Source organism: Lycium ferocissimum, chromosome 10, assembly GCF_029784015.1.
Source record: "Lycium ferocissimum isolate CSIRO_LF1 chromosome 10, AGI_CSIRO_Lferr_CH_V1, whole genome shotgun sequence".
Taxonomy (NCBI): domain Eukaryota; kingdom Viridiplantae; phylum Streptophyta; class Magnoliopsida; order Solanales; family Solanaceae; genus Lycium; species Lycium ferocissimum.
In genome coordinates this window covers 60,253,410-60,267,072 of record NC_081351.1, presented here as the reverse complement: position 1 = coordinate 60,267,072, position 13,663 = coordinate 60,253,410, and the positions used below count along the sequence as shown (strand labels likewise).

The 13,663-nt window shown below is 33.4% G+C and overlaps 2 protein-coding genes across 2 annotated transcripts; one reads left to right on the top strand and one right to left on the bottom strand.

Moving 5' to 3' along the window:
* Nucleotides 1-7,523: 7,523 nt before the first annotated feature.
* Nucleotides 7,524-8,359, bottom strand: LOC132032469 (dirigent protein 1-like). Its single transcript, XM_059422089.1, has one exon. It carries the CDS (start codon nucleotides 8,202-8,204, stop codon nucleotides 7,686-7,688), a length of 519 nt encoding a protein of 172 aa, XP_059278072.1. The 5' UTR covers nucleotides 8,205-8,359; the 3' UTR covers nucleotides 7,524-7,685.
* Nucleotides 8,360-9,840: 1,481 nt separating this feature from the next.
* LOC132034441 (receptor-like protein kinase ANXUR1) lies at nucleotides 9,841-13,003 on the top strand. Its single transcript, XM_059424789.1, has one exon. The coding sequence runs from the start codon at nucleotides 10,074-10,076 to the stop codon at nucleotides 12,669-12,671; it is 2,598 nt and encodes an 865-aa protein (XP_059280772.1). The 5' UTR covers nucleotides 9,841-10,073; the 3' UTR covers nucleotides 12,672-13,003.
* Nucleotides 13,004-13,663: the final 660 nt, after the last annotated feature.

The following is a 13,663-nucleotide window of genomic DNA, read 5'->3' as shown; positions in this document are numbered from 1 at the left end:
TGTTTGATAAACTTGAAGACTATACACAACGGCCTACACGACTAACGCCCGAATGATGTAATCCTCCTTAATGGTGAGTATGTATCAAAATGATAAAGACTTTCTCATTATCTAAATCCTTTAACACCAAGTCTTGCCTTATATTTGTCAATAGTACCATCATATTTCATTTTTCGTTTGAAAATCCATTTAGAACCTAAAGGTTTGTTTTCTGGCAGAAGATCAACCAATTCCCAAGTATAATTATTTAATATGGATTCTATTTCACTATTGATTGTCTCTTTCCAAATATGTGCTTCTAAGGAATAAATCGCTTCCTTAAAAGATTGAGACTTCTTTTCCACTAAGAATGTCAAGAAATCGGGACCAAAGGAAGTAAATGTCCCTCGACGTTTGCTACATCTTAAATTCTCCTTGTTAGGAGTGTTTTACTTTGTTTCTTCCCGATGTCGTTTAGAACTTTCGCTAGACGAATCACATTCCATTTTATACGCGAATACATGATTCAATTACCATATTAACATGCTTTTCGAGATTTTCTAATTTGTGAATCAGAAAACGCATGCTTTACGATTGGTGGCATATCCTAGGTTTCCTATCCTATTTTCACCCTTTTTGGTTTAGGAACTTGCATTTTAGCTAAATAGCCTTAAATCTGAAGTCGAAGTCATGCTGAACCAAGCCGAGCGAGCGACAACTACGGTGCGTGGCTTGATCTCTACTCAAACTCTTAAGAGTTGGAAGATAAGTGCTTCTACATATAAGCATGATAATCTTTTTCTTCCTATCCAATGAGGAACACAATTCCTTTGTACTCTCTCCATCTCAATTTATGTGCCGCCATTTGAATTGGCACGGAGTTTAAGAAAGAAAGGAAGACTTTTGAAATTTGTAGTCCAAAACAAGCCTTAGATATTTGTGTGGCTGTAAATCTTCATAAAGTTAAACTATTTCTAAATATAAAAAGATGACATTCTTTTTGGGATATATATACTAAAAAGAAAATCGTTCCACATAAATTGAGGCAGAGAAAGTAAAAAAAAAAAAAAAACTTTCAAATATTTCATTGCTCTCCATTTCTTTTTCCTTCTATTTCCCATTTGCACCTCAACTAAAAACTCGACAAGATATTCTCGAATTCCAATTATCTAATTCTTTCTTTCTCCCGAAGTTTTAGGATTGCTTGGTGCGATCTTTTTTTTTTTTTTTTCTTCTTCTAATTGAGTATAATCATTTTGATTAGAGTAAATCTTATACATCAGTTGTTTCTTTGTCAAAGTCCGATACAAAATTGCCATAATAGTACACCTAATGGATAGGGTAGATCCGAATGGTATAATTTATAGGAGTAGTTAGATCAATTTTGTTGTCGTAGGACTTGTGAGTTAGTTTGTGGGCTATGCTTAAAGTCTAGTTTAAGTAAAGATGAAGTTAGAGAAAAAGAAAGACTCACAATAAAAAGAAAATTATGCAAAAAGATAAATGAAAATAGGAACTCCATTAACCGTCTTGATGAAATATGAGTCTAAATCAAACTTATGGAACGAAACGTCTATGCGGGTGTGGTTTTCTAGTTAAGATGGATGAAGACATGCTTAAAATTCAAGACTATTTGACGAAGCAAATGATGCTTTGAAATGAAAAGAAAATACTAAACGAGATAAAATAGAGGTGTAAAATTTTTACTTTTATACAATACTATTGCATTATTTGACAGTTATTTTTTAATATAAGTATACATAAAAACTAATCGTCGATTTAAAATTAAAAGGGTTGAGTATCTCATTTAAAAGATGAAAGGAATGTTGTTTATCAAACTAAAAAGGTTATGGAGGTTAAGTGAACACAAGACTCATGTACTTGCCAGTATTGAACGCCTCAGAGTTCTACTCGGATACATAATATTTCCTTCGTCCCAATTTATGTGGGATCTTTCGAATTTCGAGAGTCAATCAATTTTTTCTTTGATCGGATTTTTTTTTAATGCCTTTTAAATACTTCAAAATTGTTAATGATTGTGATTATAGTATTTTTGACGTGGTTTCCAAATATATAAATTTTATTTCAAAAAAACTTAAAGCTTCTGTATCTGAAAACGCGATCTAAATTTAAAAGTTAGAATCTCGAAATTTTATCGTGCCACATAGATTGGGACATGGGTAATTGTTGGGTTAGGAAGTGATTTGAATGGGCGATGGAATTGAAGAATTCAAAATGGAAGGAGATTAAATGTTCCTTTTACAAAAGAACTTTGTCCCTCATTGGTGTGGGCAAGCAAGACTAGTATGCTTATATATAAGAAGTGAAAAGACTAGTGTGCTTATATATAAAATCACTTCTTCTAGCTCTTAAAGAGTTGAGAAGAGAGTCTCCTCTCGCGCCGTCGTTGTTATTCGACTTCAACTTAAATGATTTGAATATTGATCAATTTTTGGACTAAATTTAATCGTTAATATTAATATTTTCTTTCTTCGGTTGAACGCAACCTTCTGGTATAAATACCTGGCTATTCCCTCAGATTTTTCTTACAAAAATCCTATGATATTCACCTTCTTTTTGCATATTACTTTCTGTAATACGAAGTAAATGGTGTGATTTGACCGATCTTTGAGTTCGTTGTTCACTGGACTTTAAAGTGCCGTTACGCTGTATAGTTTATCCATTCTATCCTGGAGAAAATAATCCTAAACCTCGGATATTAGAATGGGATTAAGTTCCTTAAGGAAACACTGTGAATTCAGTGTCCTCAAATTTATTCTACTTCTTCTACATCCTGATTTTTGTTTGTTTATTTTCCAGAAATTAATTAATACTCGAATACGGAAAGATAACATTTTTAGCCACCAATAATTGATGAATTTGTTACTGGTCAAATACTCAAATGCATATACATAGTGTAGTAGACAATAGTAGTGGTATAATATTCATTCACGTATAAATGTCAGGCTCTTACAAGTAATCAATTCTCACGCTGTTTTCCAAAAACAATTTAGCTGCAAACTGCTAGCTGCTTTTGTAATATTCTAATCTAATTTAGATGGAAAACAAACACACACAGTTGGACCAGTACTCCTTTAAATCATAATATTAGACTTTCAATTTTATGTTGTATTTTTATTTCTTAGATAAAAACCCTTCGTCCTATCTAGTTATATCATATTATTCAAGCTTTTATAAAATAGTAATATGAAGTACTAGCAAAATTGGTTCAGCTACAATTTCTTTCCAGAAAAGGATAAAATCAGTTGTTAGGGTTTTATCCTGATTTTTTTACTATATTTGGATTTATCTTTTCTTGAAGGAAGGGCAAAGAGTTAAAAATATTTAGTTTTACTTTTCTCCAAAGGAAAATTTTAATATTTCATATTTGGGTAACCTTTTTCTTGAAGGAAAGATTTTAGATCTCTATAAATTGAATAATCCTCTCACACAACTAAAACACAATAGCATTCACAATGTAATCAATAAAAAATCTTAGAGGGAGATTTTTCCCTCAATAGTTTTTATGTTTTATATTAGTTTTTCAATATGTAGGTCAATTGATCAAATCATATTATAGTATTAAGTGTTTTTAGTATATTTTCTTTGTCATATGATTTATTAGCTATAGACAAAACCTTTTTTCCTCCTTTTTCGTCTGATATTGTATAAGAATATATTTTTATTATTACACGAGAGAAGTGAAATGAAAAAAGTAGAATTCACACCTATTATGCTAAACTCTATTAATATCACTAGACTTAAATTTGGTAAGTATTAATTAACGAATTGAAATTGACAATCAAGAGTGTTGGCAGGGCAAAACTTCCAACTAACTCATGGGCAATCAGTCAAATCAATTTGTCCCATCCATGTTTCATTATTTCCTTCTTGTTGCGTTTCAAATTTTCTACATTATATTTTTTTCTTAATCATTAACCAAAAATGGTTTTCTTAAATAGCATAGTGATTTACCAGGAATTTGAATCATGGATATTTTCTTTAAAAAAATTGCAACACAAAAAAGGGGGAAAGAAGATAGAAGAATGCAAACAGAAAACGCAAAATAAATTAATTCATTAAACAACATAGAGTAGAGACGAGCTAAGCGAGACGTGATAGACAAGGCGAAGAACAGACAAAATTGTTAAATGGGTTAAGCTTGTGATAGAAAATAGTTTTGAACGCCCCTGCCATGCCTTTCAAATATGGCCACTTTAACTTGTGAAGATACATGATGAAAACTTTTATCACGAAGGCTGACTTCTCAACATCTTAAAGCAGCACATCATACCATATAAAATAAAATAAAAAACGCAACTATGAAGGACACAACATTTATGGTCACAACTCTCAACTATAGCACAAATATATTTAGTATAAATTATATTTCTTTTTAAAATACAATTAATTATACAGATCGAAGGCTTTTCCTTCATTTAAGGCGAGTTTATGACATATTCATACACTGATGAATTAACGAAAACCGTCAATTATAGCTGGAAGCAACAAAAATAATACTGTAACTTAGATTCTTCTAGTTTACGATAATTTAATGAACTTCCACTTGAGTTTGAAAATATTAGTAGAACATTTCCCTTTCATTGTAAAAAAATTAGTTGTTAGTATTGTGATTTTAGGTCAGCTTTACCTAGTTTCTTTCAACAACAAAAAGTAATTGAGAATGAAAAAGGTCAAATAGAATAACTATTAAGATAAAATGAAAAAAGATGAACTTGGCCGATATAAATATAATATATGTAGAGTTAAACTCGTTAGTATTAGATAAATCTTATAAAAATAAATATTAACTAAAACTTAGATTCCCTTATAGTTTTTAAGTAAATCAATAATGCCGGAGGGCCGAAGAAGGTCTAGCTAATTTAGGTAAATTAGAGGCTTAGGTCTAAAATCGTAGTATTATTAATGATTCTTATTGTTGTGCCCATTCTAGCTTCTTCTTCTCTCCGACTCTACCTCCCCACTTTTTTCCCTTAAATAAATATATTCGGACTCCAGTGCTCACAAGCAGCATTCCACTATAAGTCTATAATTAGTTGAGAATCACTTGTAGATGCAGTAGAATAGAGTAATTCTTGTAGACGTTAATTTCAGTCTCAAAATTTTCCAGTCCAACACCCTTAAGTAGACCATATAATATAAAATTAAATATTTATCGATCGCTCATCAATGTTTACTACCAAACAGAAATAGCCAATAACATGGTCAGGTCTTCAATCTATTTGCAAGACCATAACCAATAAAAGAGTGGTCGCAAGAAAAGAATATTAGCTTTTCGAAAATGCAATAATAAATTAAATGGAGAATGGATTCTTGCATGTTTTGTTGCAGTGACCTGCATTTGGAACTAGTGATCAATTATATAGTAGTATATACGTATCAAAACCGTACACTTCTTGAATTAAATGAAATGTTTCAATATATCTATTCTTATGAGATTATTCAAGTTTAAATGCAACTTGGGCTGCAAATATATATTTATAACTAATCAGAATTTTAGGTTGATTTTACTTTTGATATTTGTTGACAAGATCCATATACTTTGATGATATATATATATATATATATATATATATATATATATATATATATATATATATATATATATATATATATATATATATATATATATGTATTCCAAGTTGGGAGGAGTTCACAAAGAACGACAACAAAATTTGACAAAATTTGCTAATATTAGTCATCGAGAAGTATTTAGCCAAGCAAGGTAGTCTTTGTTGATTTACACGGTATGTTGCATGGCCTATATACTTATGACGTTTTAGGTTAATGGACAAGAAAAATGTTTGTTTTCGTCGAATCCTATATGAATTTAATGGACAAGAAAAGCTTATGACTATTAAAATCACTACTCCCTCTGTCACATATTACTTGTCCACTTTTTTCTTTACACGCACGCCCTTTAGAAAATAAATAAATAGAAGTTTATTTTTACTATATTGTCCTTATCTCTCTCTAATTAATGACACTCTAATCAATATTGGTTCCTTAAAAAACAATTAACGTTAAGGGCAAAGTAGGAAAAACTTAATCAATTCTATCTTGATTTTGTAAATGGACAAGTAATTTTGGACAGATATTTATAATAATGTGGTCAACTAATATGGGAGGAAGGTAGTATATTTTAGATACTTAATAAAGGCATGAATTTCCAGCTTGCATCAAGAATACCATCCTACCCATGCCTGTGAGAGTATGCTGGTCGGCTCCCCCCATTGAGTAAAACTGTTCAAGTATCTTGCAGTGAATTAGAGAAGTATTGTTAAGAAACTCAACTGGGCCACATTGACCAAAATGTCTCGTAATTGTGTTGCTTTTTTTGTTTGTTTGTTATAATGACCCTTATATCATTACACTGCCTAGGAAGACTGCTTGGCTGTAATAGATCCACCACAGCTTTAATTAAGTCATTTTCCGATGAGTGGATTTAGATAGGGACCAGGGAGAAAACAAAAGGAACTTGTCTGATTTTCCATAAAAAAATTTAGTTCTCCTTTGTTTACATTTCTCCACTTTTTATCATGATGCAACTCATCTTCGACGTTACCTTTCTCAGATGTACCATGAGGCTATAAAAGACAACGGTCTCAAAATGCCTTCCATGTCTATAGTCTAACAGAGGCTCCGCTTAATCGGAAGCAGCCAATCACAAAAAGTTGATTTCAGGAACTATTTTATCATGCAAACTTCTTATCATTTAATCATAGTAAAACAATATGTATTCTCAGTTTAATTTATGACTTTTATGGTTAAATTGTTTAATTTAACATAAGTACCAAATGCAACTAAATATTTTCAGTTAAGATGAATTGGGAGGAAATTGTTGGCGAGATCTCTTTACGCGGATATAATGGTAAAGTATCTGTCTATTGAAAGTCGTTAGCATGCCAAATTAATGACTATTCAATAGCTAAATACTAACTACATTTTTCTATCTACTTGGAAGTCTTACAAATAAGTGCGGAGCTAGAGTATGACTTACTGGTTCGGCCGAACTCAATAACTTTAGTTCAAACTCTATATTTGTCTTTAAAAATTCATTAAAAATTCATAAATTATATGTAAATTATTAATTTAGAATCTATTAACTTAAAAGAACTAGAATCCCGAACCCATATACTTCAAATCCTAACTCCGCCTCTGCAGTTACAAAGAGCAATTTCAAAATTCATAGGGAACAGATTCTATAATGAGCTCCCTTAACATACCAACAGAACTTCTATTTCAAAATTTTGCAACACAATCAGCTCATGCCTAAATCACCATAGCCTCCTGAGTATTTTATTTCACGAAATTAGCCCCCTGAGTATTTTATTTCACCAATTAGCCCCCTGACCATGTCAACCTAATTTTTGTTAGAAATTGTTGTCTCTTGCGTTTGGTAGTGGTAACTGTTAACCCATGCCTCCTTGGCTGAAGTCCTACATAGGCTTCTATTCTCAGCAGTCACCTAAGTCTTGTGGCCAAAAATTAATAAGTAAAACTTAATAAAAAGTAGGGAAATATGAACTCACTTTATCCAATTAAATAGAATTAATCATGTCACAGTTTGCAACAACTAGCTAGTCCTTCGATAAGTAGAAAAGTACTACCATTAAATTTAATTCTAGGAATTAGAGTGGTATAATACATCCAAGACTTCAATATAAAGAAGAAAAAGCCAAAAATCAGTAGTGCTTGACAGTAACATCAAGCTTAAGAATGGCTTTCAAATTAGGAATATCAATAAACTCAGTTGTCATTATACCATAACCCCTCACAAATCTAAAATAGCCAGTCCCTGAAACAATTGAGAATTCCCTTTCTTTCATTGCAAAAAGATCAGCACCTTGAATCTCCAAAGTACTCCCTTTAAATTCCCCACCAGTAAAAATAACAGAGAACATTAAGTGTAGTCCTTTGCCATCTAATTGTGAATTTATGTACATGCCTTGGGCTCTACCAATTAATTTGGACTTTGGATCTGGACCTTCAGTTACTGGATCATCCACTGCAACCACAGTCCCAAAATGAAGAACACTTGTTTGTGGACCATCTTTACCTGCCACAGTGATTGCAGATGTGTCATGTCCACTTAAATAATCATGGACATAAAACACAAGCTTTGTGTTCTTTGGCAAGTTGAAAGCCCAGTAGAGAAGTGGCAGTGCAAGAAGTGGCAAGAAAGAAAAATTAGGAATAGCCATTTACTTTTCCTTGTGGGAAAAACTTTAATTTTGAGACGCACAATATAATGATGTGAAAGATGCCTATCTTGTGAAAAGGATTATTAGCTTAGGAAAATGACAAAGTCATTAGTGGGTATCTTTGGTACCATATTAGTAAATATTGTTTGAGATTCGTTTTTGTTTACTAAGGAATTTGTGTCACTTTTTATCCTATTAACTGATGCTGATGCTCATTTTTATATTATCTCCCTAAAAGAAATTAGTGTAGAAAAGAGCAAGTCAGAGTGAGTTTTCACAACATACATGGGCGAGTTGAAATACATACTATTAATCATGCGTTTAATAGCATAATATTTATTCAATAATTATTTACTTGATTTAATAAAATTTAAATTAAAGAGATTATTGATATGTTTATGTGTATCTTTATTGATATAGCAGATGATACATGTAAAGTCTCGTAAAGTTTCTTAACTTACTTTGTGCTATGTACGGTTTAGTAGTGTAATTTATTGGTCTTAATGTATATGGGTGCCACACAAGGTTAGACTAAAAAGAACAAGAATTAACTACGAACTTCATCGCTAACTCATCGTTAAATTGCTCGTAACTAACATAATTTTTTGATAATCCGTCGCTAATCTGTAATTAAATAAAATTAGCAACGAATTTTGTTGTTTAACTATATAAATTTGTCCGTCGCTAATTCCTATATTTTTAGTAATGGTAGAAAAATATTTAGAACTTGTTAATGAGTTGGTGGTACAATTTGGGAAATGTTTAGAAGTGGAAAGAGGTAGCTTATATTAGTTTGGAAAAAGTTAGGGCGAAAGGATGTCCAATTTGGAAAGGCAGCAATCTACATGTAAGAAAATATTCAAGCCAATTGAATAAGTTGTTTTCTTGCTCCTTTTTTATTATTTTATTATTTTTTATTTTTAGCTTCCCACTTATTGTTTGGTACTCATTTGGGGCTTTGATTAATTCGGATTTACACAAAAAAAATTCAAAAGATAAAACAATCACTATCAAAGACAATTATATTCCCAATGCACGAATTCAGAACATCTAATTAAGGATAGAGATTGCTTACCCCCCATCACAACTTTGATGGTCATTCTTTTTAAGTTTTGTTCTTTTTGATAAACTCTATGTATATAATAAATTAATTAATTAATAGGAATTCGTTATTCTGTAAAGCTTTATATGATGACTCGATTCCAAATAAATTCTCCATATTGGGAAACAAATCACTTCAAATATAAATAACTTTAAGATAAGAAATTTTTTTATCAATCTTTAAACGAAAATTTTACACTATCTCATTTTGTAAAAAGCAGAAATAGCTTTGCTATTCACGTATCGAATTATGCATACATGTCGATATTTTGGTGCTTTAATTTGGAATAGTTTTGCATTGCGTTTCTTTTTCTTTTATTAATTAAACAAGTGGGTCACAAATTAACCTGTCAAACAATAAAAATGTCTCACATAACCTGTGCCTATGAACATTGACTCAATATTAATAATATTTAATGGCCCCTATTTAATAGATCAATGAATACAGAGGGAAAAGAGGTACTAGACGTTACCAAAACTTCCCTTACCACTAACTTACCGTATCTAACGTTTCTCAATCCTAATACTCATTCAAGGAAAAACACATAGCAAGAAAGAAAAAAAAGGAACTCTGTAAAATCCATTGGAAAATAAAAAATCTCATATTGAAACTTCTTATCTTTGATCTCCATTTTCTTTGCTATTTATCCCTTGTCTATGGATGAAATGCATTAAAGGTGAGAGACCTTGTTAAGCTTAATGGCTAATAGTGCCATCATATGTCTTTCGTTCTTATTGATATCTATTGCCTATACATGAGAAGCAGCAATGAAACTTTGCACTTGTGTAAATTTTCTGGTTATAGTAACCACATTTTGTTCCATCCTAAGCAAGGTGAATTCATCTAAAAATGACACAAATTCTTATTCATTTGTTTTGGCTTGTGGGGCTATAAATAATGCCACAGACGCAGATGGCAGGATCTGGAGTTCAGATTCCACATATCTTCCCTCTTCTTCTTCTAGTAATTCAATCACATCTAAAGCTAAATACCAAGATCCTTCATTGACTTCTGATATTCCTTACATGACTGCTAGGATTTTCAAGACACAAACCGCGTATACGTTCCCTATTTCTCCTAAATCTCGCCATTGGATCAGACTTCATTTTTATCCTTCTTCTTATGACAATTTCAACTGTTCCAGTTCATTCTTTTCTGTAACCGTTGGGGAGTTTACTCTTCTCAACAACTTCAGTGCCTCAATCATAGCACAGGCACTAACACAAGCTTATATCATAAGGGAATTCACTCTTGTCCCTCTCCAAACTAGCACCCTTAACATCACCTTTAGCCCTTCATCTGTATACAAGGATGCTTTTGCCTTTATCAATGGAATTGAGATTGTTTCAATGCCTGAAATCTTTCAAGCGGCGCCTATGGTGGGGTTCACAGATCAGACTACGGATACACAAGCTTCTTCTATGCAAACCATGTTCAGGTTAAACATCGGTGGACAGTATATTCCAGCAGGTAATGACTCGGGCCTGGGAAGAATATGGTATGATGACGCCCCATATTTGTTTGGTGCATCCTTTGGTATCACATCTGTAGCTAATAACAGTCTCAAAATTGCATATCCTTCTAATTTACCGGAATACATTGCTCCGGTGGATGTTTATAGGACAGCACGATCCATGGGGCCGAATCCAGATGTTAATAGGAATTATAATCTCACTTGGATCTTCCAAATTGATGCAAATTTTACTTATCTTGTGCGGTTACATTTCTGTGATTTTGAAATGAAAAGGATGAATCAGAGGGTGTTCAACATATATATTAATAATCAGACTGCTTTAGAAGATGTTGATTTGATTGCATTTTATGCTGCCCAAGCTGTGCCTGCATATAAGGACTTTGTAATATATGCAACAGCTCAACCTGGTGATGATCAAGAAATGTGGGTGGCTTTACATCCTTCTGATAAGACGAGAGCCCAGTTTTACGATGTAATCCTCAACGGATTAGAAATTTTTAAGATCAACGATACAACGGGGAATTTAGCGGGGCCCAATCCTGTGCCATCACCGCCACCAGTTCTAGCCACTGATTCTCAGCCAAAACCATCATTTGCATCAAACAAAACTAGTAAGAAAGGCATAATAGCTGGTTCAGTTGTAGGAATGGCAGCTGGCTTTGGTATTGTTCTCGGTGTACTTGCATTTGTGAAGCGCAGGAAGAATATGAGCAACGGAGGGAATAAGTCTAGCAGAGGTGGTTGGTTACCAATTTATAGCAGTTCTAGGACTACAGAAACTAGAACAACTATCTCAGGCAAGAGCAGTAGAAGCAGTCACATTTCCAACATGGGTGGAGGACTTTGTAGGCGCTTCAGCTTTGATGAGATAAAACATGGTACCAAGAATTTCGACGAGTCACGAGTTATTGGAGTTGGAGGATTTGGTAAAGTCTATAGAGGAGAGATTGACGGAGGGACTATCGTTGCTATTAAAAGAGCAAACCCTTCTTCCGAACAAGGTCTTCATGAGTTCCAAACCGAGATAGATTTGCTCTCAAAACTTAGACATAGGCATTTGGTCTCATTGATTGGGGCTTGTGAAGACAATGGAGAGATGATATTAGTCTATGATTATATGGCTAATGGGACATTGAGAGAGCACCTGTACAAGCACAACAAGCCACCTTTATCATGGAAGCAAAGATTGGATATTTGTATTGGTGCAGCCAGAGGTCTTCACTATCTTCACACTGGTGCAAGGTACACTATCATCCATAGGGATGTGAAAACCACAAACATTTTGTTGGATGACAAATGGGTAGCAAAGGTTTCTGATTTCGGGCTCTCGAAAACGGGACCTAATCTCCATCAAACTCATGTTAGTACAATGGTAAAAGGCAGTTTTGGATACTTGGATCCAGAGTATTTCAGAAGACAGCAACTGACAGAAAAGTCTGATGTGTACTCTTTTGGGGTTGTCCTTTTTGAAGTAATCTCTGGAAGGCCAGCTCTAAATCCTAGTCTTCCGAAGGAACAAGTTAGTCTAGCGGATTGGGCATTACACTGCCATAGGAGAAATACTACCAAGGAAATTGTCGATCCACATATTAAGGGGGAGATTATTCAAGAATGTTTGAAGCAATTTGTTGATACAGCAGTAAATTGCTTGTCTGATCATGGAACCGATCGTCCTTCAATGGGTTCAGTGCTGTGGAATCTTGAGTACTGCCTTCAGTTGCAAAGTAATCCTGATGGACCAAAAGTGGTGGCAGAACAGAAAGCGAACGATGCTTATGCTATGCATACGGAACTGTTAAGCATTGAAGAAGAAGGCGGAGAAGGTCAGGAGTCAGAGGATCACAGCACGGAGGCTGCCTTCTCACAAATTGTGAATCCACAAGGTAGATAGTTGCTTAGTTCTACCATTGTAATTTTGTTTTTGTTTAGAAGTTTCTCGCCAGGGCTAGCAATTTTGAAGACAGTTTATAGTTGACAACGAGGCTTGCTTAGTTTGTAGAGCACCTCCATCCCCAACCGCTAGGTTGGGCGTTCTAGTCATGTGAATCGTAAGTGGAACTAGACTTGTAGCTAATTGTGCTTCTGTCATCGTTAGTACCTTCATTCTTGCTTCCCAATGAGTGAAAGCAGGTTCAATGTTATAGCTACATTGCTTATGGTCAGCACAACTCTTATATTTTGAGATTGCATCTCTAACGGTCTGCGTTATTATTATTTATTCAAGTAAACAGATCAACTAGTATACGTAATGGCTATATGCACACTGGTTTGCAGTTGTCTTTGAGATTTAAATGTGGTGGAATACAAATTGGTATATGTATCATGCATTTGGATAATAATAGAATTAGAAGAAAGGTTTATTTTTTGATTTACAAACAAGTCAGACTCATCATCTCATTGAACTATAGGCCAAACCCAAACTGGAATCTAAATAGCAAAGAATTCAAACTTCTAAGGAAACCTGCTGTATGATCTCAATACTCTTTTATCACAAGAAGGCAACTTCCTGCCGCTTTTATTACCACATTGAAGTGCAGATAAATCTCAAGTTAATTATTCGGCAAGAGAAAAGGGGTAAACCAAAAAAGCTGATGTACAAATTAAGGAAGTTCACACTTGCATTAGAGGACGGGCAAATACCATTTTTTTAAGAAGCGGATGCACAAGACGAGGCATTTTACGCAGCATGGGGCAAATCGTAAGCGCGGAGACACAGGGTGTAAATCCCACGGATCTACGGGGCATAAATCTCATGTATCTTAAATTTTATATTTCACTACCAAGAAAATAAGTAAAAGTAAAATTTCATTAAAATTATGCAAATAAATCACCAATAATATAGAAAAATATATTATAACTATTTTGAGAAAGGTAACAACACAA